Source organism: Bufo bufo, chromosome 1, assembly GCF_905171765.1.
Source record: "Bufo bufo chromosome 1, aBufBuf1.1, whole genome shotgun sequence".
In the NCBI taxonomy this organism is placed as follows: domain Eukaryota; kingdom Metazoa; phylum Chordata; class Amphibia; order Anura; family Bufonidae; genus Bufo; species Bufo bufo.
In genome coordinates this window covers 666,400,283-666,409,016 of record NC_053389.1, presented here as the reverse complement: position 1 = coordinate 666,409,016, position 8,734 = coordinate 666,400,283, and the positions used below count along the sequence as shown (strand labels likewise).

At 46.4% G+C, this 8,734-nt stretch overlaps 1 protein-coding gene across 3 annotated transcripts in view; it reads left to right on the top strand.

Annotated features, from left to right (window-relative positions):
- The first annotated feature begins 280 nt into the window (after positions 1 to 280).
- USP8 (ubiquitin specific peptidase 8) overlaps positions 281 to 8,734 on the top strand; it is a 92,995-nt gene continuing 84,541 nt past the window's right edge. The window contains exons 1-2 of one of the 3 annotated variants that reach the window (XM_040414037.1): positions 281 to 437; positions 6,117 to 6,292. In XM_040414037.1, the coding sequence (XP_040269971.1) occupies positions 6,189 to 6,292 (104 nt within the window). In that variant the 5' untranslated portion in view covers positions 281 to 437; positions 6,117 to 6,188. Of the gene's footprint in view, positions 438 to 584; positions 691 to 4,689; positions 4,728 to 6,116; positions 6,293 to 8,734 lie in introns of those variants that run through there. The other 2 variants (XM_040414038.1, XM_040414039.1) reach the window with 2 other exon arrangements.

Here is an 8,734-nt window from a genome sequence, read left to right as displayed (position 1 = left end):
CGTGTCTGGAGTTTAGCCAAATCACTGTGAGCTGGCTAAACACTAGCTCTGTTCCGGACCCGTCCACTAGGGGGCTAAAAGGTCCGTACCGTGTCTGGAGTTTAGACAGCTCTTAGAGACCTGGCTATTTCCCATACTGCAAAAGGACCAGGTCCGTTTGGTGTCTGGAGTTTAGACACAACCGTGCCGGTAGGTACCCTTCGCTGACAGGAAGGCCACAGGTCCTCTATGGCTCACACCACACAGTCACACACGGGACGCTGAGGGAGCGCGCCCGCCCACAGCTGGTGACGTCATCACGCCGGCCGCTCACTGACACCGCAAGGAAAACATTCCGAAGCCATTTTAGCTGGTGAAGCTGCGGAGCTGCCCCAACCTGTCGTGCAGTGCAGCGGGCGATGCCCCGGGCAGGAGCAGCAAGGGACGGGAAGATCTCGGTAAGTCAGTGACAAAGTGATTGCGGGTGCGCGCAATGTGGGACGAGGCCGCAGTGCTCCCGGTAGCTGTCATGTGATGTGCCTGACCCGTGTCGTGATGTGCAGGATAGTTCTGTCACGATATGTGGGGCGGAGTTACAGGCCCAGGAATCATATGTAATTAGCACCGCATACATACCTTGTATATGTCGCATGTATGATTGCAGGGACTTCTAGACGAGGGGATGAAGTGGACTGATCTGTTTTGGATGTGGTGAGCCTGCACTACAGGTCCCAGCATGACTGTACTGCGCAGTGGTGTCTACTTATGGGAAGAGATAGGAACAGCAATACAAACTGTGGCCCTGTCCTGTTGGTGTCCATATGAATGTAGTGCCATAGGTCAGTAGTTCCTGGGTTGCCTGGCGGTGCCCACAGAAGACTGTCCATTACTGGTGCTGTATCTTCATTCAAGAGCTTAAAGGGATTTTTTGAGATTTTTATTTTTTAAATGAGCACAGAGCAGGGACTAAAACGCGTACCCACAATGTGCTGCTACTGGTCCTGCAGCGGCAACATCCCGTCCATTATTCATGTGACTGCTGCTGCCAATGGCTGGCCTCAGGGCTCATGTGCCATTCATGCACATGTGACTACTGAGGCCTGCTATTGGCTGTAGCAGTCACATGACAGCTGTGGGACCTGAAGGGACTGCAGCGTTGGACTTTTAAAAGGTTGGGGGGTTGATTTTATTCAGCACCCTGCTCTGTGCCCATTTAAAGAAAAACCAGGAACCCACTTTGAGTCCAAATAGCAGAAGGAATTTAAGAAAGTTAAGTCCTTTTAATGATTGACAGGAAAAAAACAAACATTTATGTCTAAAGCCTCTTTTTTTTAATATTAAAGTGAACCTGTCAGCTCCCATATGATGCCCTCTCCGAGTGTAGTGACAGACCGGCATTCTGGGCCTCCAGTATTCTGACCTGTCAAAGGTCCGCAGCACGCTCCAGCATGGCACGAGGGATGAGTCTGCTGCCACCGCCCTTCGCCGCTGCCTTCGGATGATGATTGACACTTCTAAAACCTGTCAATCATTGCCCAGACGTGGGGAAGGTAGGCCGGGCACAGCATGACAGGTCAGGATTAGAGATGAGCGAACTTCTGTTTTAAGTTCGGCGTCTAAAGTTCGGCTTCCGGTTAGCGGAGGATCCCGATATGGATTCCGAATTCCGTTGTGGTCTGTGGTAGCGGAATCATTAATGGCCATTATTGATTCCGCTACCACGGACCACAACGGAATTCGGAATCCATATCGGGATCCTCCGCTAACCGGAAGCCGAACTTTAGACGCCGAACTTAAAACAGAAGTTTGCTCATCTCTAGTCAGGATACTGGACGTCCTGAATGTTCACTACGCTCAGTGAGGGCATCATATGGGGCCTGACAGGTAGTTGTGCCAGCATTATAACATCACAGTATTGCCCATAGTATTGTGCTGGTAATAAACCATAGGAGCCAGTTACTGGTTTTATTGGCCACCAGTAAGAACTTCCGTAGGCTTCAAGATGAAGTGTTCAGAAAGGTGACCATCAGTAATAGTTGTCTGGACGCAGAATCCCAGGACTTGTCCATTATGGGTGATAAGATGGCCACAGTTGTGTCGCAGGACCTGCAGAATGGTTATTGCTGCGGCTGTGCCCAGACAAATGCACCAGCCTGTGGTGGTATAGATAGTACAGTAGTAGATGATCGTCAATGTCTTATTCCCCAAATCAGAACACCAGGTCTGTCTAAAGCAAACCAGGGAGCAGAACAACTTCACTCAGCAAATATATTACCCATCATAAACCCTATTGTAGCATTTGAGATGTCCTCAGAGCCCTAGACCTGGGGTAAAGGATGCCATGGCCTGCAGTAGGGTCATGCATAAAAAACCATACAGATGAAGATTCATCAAAGAAATACTGGACCTAATCCATAACTTGGCTGTGTGCTGCTCGTGGAATCGGGCCATCCACCGGCATCTTCTGTGTTAACTTCACCCCAATCAGGGCCCTGCAGGAAGGGGTACAGAATGCACCCATACTGCATGTTTGATATGCACATGTGCGGAACATTACGACTGGTTGGATGAAAGTGCTATGAAGTCACCATGATGCCCACAAGAAAATATCTTAATGGACAGATTCTGAGACAAGAACTGACCTCATAAAACTTGGTTGTAAAAGTCCATTAGCACACACACTAACCCAGAGGTGGACAAACTTTTTGACTTGTGGGCCACGATGGGTTCATATATTGGACCCGGGGGCCGGACCAAGAGTAGATGGATGGGGCGTTTGTGTGAATTAATTTAAATTCAAATTTCGTAACATTAAAGGTTTAGTTTAATTCAAGGTAGAAAAGCATAAAAAGAGTTATTGTACAAAACTTTTATGCAATGTATTTCTTTCATAACATAGTATGTATAACTCACCTTCAATTTTAGTGGTGTTGTAGGTCTCTCTTTTTTGCTTAGGCTACTTTCACACTTGCGGCAGAGTGATCCGGCAAAACGTAATGTAATGTAGGACGTAGGAAGCGTCATTGGTAAGAACAAGGGCCGTGGTTAGTGTCACATGATCTGCTGATGTCAGGACATCTCACTGCCCTAAGGCATGATGGGATAGGCTACTTTCACACTTGCGGCAGAGCGATCCGGCAAAACGTATGCCAACTGATGGCATTTGTAAGACTGATCAGGATCCTGGTCAGTCTTAGGGTACTTTCACACTTGCGGCAAGACGGATCCGACATGCTGTTCACCATGTCGGATCCGTCCTTCCGCTATTTCGACGGACCGCCGCTCCGTCCCCATTGACTATAATGGGGGCGGAGCTCCGACGGTGCACGGCGAAAGCCGCCTGACTAAAAAGTCCTGCATGTCCAACTTTTTAGTCCGGCAGTTTTTAGCTCCGCCCCCGTCCCCATTATAGTCAATGGGGACGGCACGGCGAAATAGCGGAATGACGGATCCGACATGGTGAACAGCATGTCGGATCCGTCCTGCCGCAAGTGTGAAAGTACCCTTAAAAATGCCTGATCAGTCAGAAAAATGCATTGAAATGCCGGATCCGTCTTTCCGGTGTCATCTGGCAAAACGTATCCGGCATTTATTTTTTTCACCTTTTTTTCGGTCTGTGCATATTTTGAATGCACTAATACATTCCTATGGAAAAAAATGCCGGATCCGGCATTCAGGCAAGTCTTCAGTTTTTTTGGGTCGGAGATAAAACCGTAGCATGCTGCAGTTTTATCTTCTGCCTGATCAGTCAAAATGACTGAACTGAAGACATCCTTATGCATCCTGAACGGATTACTCTCCATTCAGAGTTCATGGGGATATGCCTGATCAGTTCTTTTCCGGCATTGAGCCGTTTTCACGTAACTCTGTGCCGGAAAAGACAAACGCTAGTGTGAAAGTAGCCATAGCAGACACATGACAAACCAGGAAGTAGAATTTAAAGAGGACCTTTCACTAGTTTAAAAACTAAACGCCGGACATACTAGTAAGTGCAGGGGGACCCCTGGGCGCCGCTCTGCCCACTGATAGTTAGTTTTTAGTTTTTAAACTAGTGAAAGGTCCTCTTTAAGCATGGGGATAAGAGAAAACTGCAAATGAAGTAGATTTGGGCAAAAAAACTATCCAAAGAGGAATGGGAGCTAGAGTAATTGATGAATACACTTTAGAGTGAAAAGTAGTTTATGGCACAACCTCTTTGAAGATGGCTCCTTTCTAGTAACTCTAAGTAAGTTTAAAATTCGCCTTTCTGCTGCTAATGTCACTCCCCTATTCTTTATATTACAGCTCTGCTTGTTAGGTTTGACTGTTTTAAAGGATAACTGTCATGTTTTCATCAAAATATCAATTTTAGCATATGTTACTGCTGCTGCAGCATTATGCATAAAGCAATCTTTAGTTTCTTCACATACCACTGTTTTCCTTGAGTTTTTCCCTTCGTTACGGCTGTTTAAACATTTACAATATGAGGTCCTTCTCAAGATGGCTCCTCTGCCAGTTCTCTGAGGCCAAAACTGCATTCCCTCACTTCCCATACACACTTGCTGTAGCCAGCAACTCCCTGCCAGCCAATCAGATTGGATTAATGAGAGACACGCCTTCTCACTCTGAAGCCTAATGCAGGCATGCAGTGTGAAGGACCGCCTCTCCGTCTTCTGTTTATACTAAAAGGAAGACAGACAAGACCTTATAACGGTCTTTTAAGGGAGAAGTGGAAAGGGACAGAGGACATTAATGAAAGCTGTTATAAGGTAATTACAGATCTTTTGGCAATCATTGATAGACTAACTCAGGTATACATGCCTAGCTCTAATAAACTAGCAAATAAAAAAATAAATATGACAGTTATCCTTTAAGAAGAAGCTTACCAAGAAGCCTGTGCATTGATTGTTTATTGTGGACCTTTTAATTTCTATGAGTCTACAAGAAAACGGCAACCTTTTGTGCAGTGGTGTGGACAATTATAATTTACTATGGTTTGTATGGTGTATCCATGGGATATATTATCAGCGTGTGATTGGTATGGACAAGGATCCCTGACTGATCCCAAGAGTAAAGGGGACGTTCACAGCTCTGGCAAGAGCATACAGTCTGTTTGTACGGCTGTGTGAATGTACTGCTGCTGTCTGTAGTTGGGGTGGAGTAAGATCTGTGTGCAGAAGATCCACAGGAAATCCACACCGAATCACACAAATAACTGACATTCCAAATCTTCTTCACTTTGATGCTACTTTATTACACTTAGTTTTTTCTGCTTGAAAATCTGCACTGAAAAGCCACGCTTAATCAGCATCGTGTGCAGTTACCCTAAGGGTCCTTTTACATGGGCCAGTGCACAAGCAGTTAACAGGAACTAACCCAGCGTTCCCGATAATTGCCTGATTGGGAGCAGAGATATTTACATGCTGCCATCATCCTTCGTCCTCCTAAAGATTCAGTGGGGGAGATTTGTCAAGATTGGAGTTCCCATATTCCAGTCTTGATTTGGTAATAAGTGAGTCGCATCTCTGGCACTCTGTGTGGCAGAAGCTCAGGTCTGTGCCAGCCAGGGGTTAGCGTAGATTTAAGCTATAACCTACACCAGTTTCTGCCAGTATCCGTGTGCGTGCTCAAATCCATGAGCAGGTGGTCAGTGATGCATCCGTGAAGCTGTGCGTGAAAGATCCGTGTTGGGTCAGTTTTTTGCTGTCCGCGTTGCATCCGTGTTTCACTGACACTGAACAGCTAAAACATTTTTTTTTCAAAGAATCTCTTCTTAATGATCCGTGAAACACGGAGGGCATCTGTGGTTTTCACAGATCCATAGACAATAATCGGCGTGATCGATCCGTGAACACGGACAAAATAGAGCATGCATCTGTGCTAAAAAAAACGGACCGTGCTAAATCAGTGATGTCTGAATACACACATTAAAATGAATGGGGACGTGTGCTGTCTGTGGATAACATGTACAGCACACGTCTGTGGAACACTGACGTGTGAATGAGGGCCTTTAGTAAATGGAGTCGGGTCACCCTGCTTCGGTTACCAGAGCAGTTTCATCTATAATAGTCTGATGGGAGTTCCTGTAGGGGTATAATGACCGTCATGCTATGTCATTAATACCTGGATTTATTTTATGTCTGTCTGTCTTCATAAAGGAGCTCATTGATACCAGGATGATCAGGAGACTGACCCGATGCTGATGTGAAGAAAGGAACCCTGCGGGCACCATGCCGACAGCATCGGCACTACCCAAAGAGCTGTATCTTTCCACCTCCCTGTCCGAGCTTAATAAGAAAGCTGAAGTTAAAGCAGACACATCCAGTACAAAGAGGTATTTTCTTTCTGTGTCTACAGTAATATGGAAGCCGATACTAATCTGTGTTTAGAGCTCTCCAAAAGTTGCACATTGTGTTGGACCCTTCAGCTTTTGGTGAACGTATTTACCTTTTTGTCTTGCTGTGAATTACGTCATGTTCCCAGCATTACTAGGAGTACTTAAAATTTTCCATTGCACAATCTGTGGAGAAATATGTTGCAATAAATCTTATATGAAGTATAGTCACTCATTGTGGACAGATAGATCCTTGTGTTGTGAAGCGGGGCCGATGGCGTGCGGGCAGCACTGTCTTCAGATTATGGCTGGACTACAATACAGTTCACTTTTTTGCTCCATTTTAGCAAATGTTTTTTTTAAAGGGCTTTGCCAGTAATAAATGGAACCGGAGGACAGTTTCCTTATCCTTTATTTTTCCAAAATGGATCATTCGTGTAATTCTATTAGGTGGAGTCTAAAGGGATATTCCCATCTGGGACACGGATGGCATGTCACTAGGATATGCCATCCATCTCTGATAGGTATGGGAACAAAATGGGTCCCCAAAGTTAAGAGAGAGCGGCCGCGCATGCAGAGCCACCCTCTGTTCGTCTCTATGAGAGTTTTGAAAATAGCTGAGCTCTGGCTTGGCTATCTCTAGCAGTATAACAAAACAATATCAAACACAGGTGCACTCTGCAGTATCACTAAATCCTCAAACTGATTTTAAAATTGAGAGATTAGTCAACATGTCCTACGGTGTAGAACATGTCTAAGCCCGGACACCACAACAAGGTTTCTCAAGTAGCCCGGGACCCTACACTCTCCTACCTGAGCCGTATGGGCGATACCAGGAGCCAGTGGGCAAATTACAGGAGCATAAGGCCGACTCACAAACAACTCACCAGTTACCTCCAGCATGTGGCCATGCTTGCAATGGGAGGAGGGAGGAGTCTGTGAGTCCCACTCAAGACTTGCTGATATGTCCCAGGCCTCACAGGTGCACCTAAATGTGACCTGTAGATGGAAAACAGGCACATTTAAATAGGAGTTTATACACCTCCAGGAATCTATATATACAAACTAAGAAGACAGGTTGGCATTTAGCAGGAGGTGCTCAAACCCACATGCAGTTGTGCATATATATAGGGGAGCAAATCCTGCACTTGTGGCCCGTTGCTAATGGCAATCCCCAGCAAAATGCATACAATGGAGGATGCCCGCGGCGAACCACAAGTACCACAATAGACATCCTACACAAGGTAACAAGTGCGGATGTCATAATTAATATAACAATATAACAAAACAATAACAAACACAGGTGCACTCTGCAGTCTCACTAAATCCTCAAACTGATTTTAAAATTGAGAGATTAGTCAACATGTCCTACGGTGTAGAACATGTCTAAGCCCGGACACCACGACAAGGTTTCTCAAGTAGCCCGGGACCCTACACTCTCCTACCTGAGCCGTATGGGCGATACCAGGAGCCAGTGGGCAAATTACAGGAGCATAAGGCCGACTCACAAACAACTCACCAGTGAAAATAGCTGAGCTCTGGCTTGGCTATCTCTAGCAGTCCCAGAACAGTGAATAGAGAGCAGGATATGATAGAGGGAAGGAAGCTGATCCCTGTGACATTTTGATTTCTATGATTTGGAGCCGGATTTCTGTGTAAAAAGCAGTCAGAATGACACCCTTCTGCATACACACAGTTATATCAGAAGAGCCGTTGTTCATCCTGTGTGGGCGGCAGAGGTCGCAATATCGCCTGTACAAGCGTCATTGACTACTTTTCAGGCCATTTTACTCCCTGGAAAAAGTGTAAGGCGTACCAATACGCTCAGCGATGCTGCCTGTGCCTGCGAACACCAATAGCAAAGCTCCTTACAACAAGGAGGTTTGCTGTTGGTTTGGGCGGGCGCTGGAGCAGGGAAGCCGGCGGGATCTGTAAGGAGGAGGGGCCGGCTCCCAGGAGTTGCTATAGCAAGGAGAGTGGGGCGCGCTGCCCAAGGAACCCGAAAACATTGCGGCGGTGGAATTGATGACTACAGCCAGGGAGCAATGACGAGTATAACAGCGCTGTCACGTTTTCACCATGTAAAGCACTTTTACTCACCTTCTCCTACAACTTGAACCAGTAAGTTTTGCGACAAGACGCGGAGCGCGGATAATGGGATTTCTATTACTAGCCCCCTGGAAACCAAATCCCAACAGATATACCACGAGGTTCAGTGGAGTTGACACTGTGCGCTATGGACCCGATAATTGTAGTCCCACCTAGCGGTGGAGATGTGGGCAGTTTTGAGGCAGGGAGACACGAGGAGAGGCTCTGGCAGATCTGTGGCTGCGCAGGATGACAGGACTACAACCCCCACAGAGCAGATTCTCTTCCTCATTTTCCCTGAGCCCTCAGCTCTCTAAATAATGGCCAAATATAGTAGAAGAGTCTCCAGCCTGG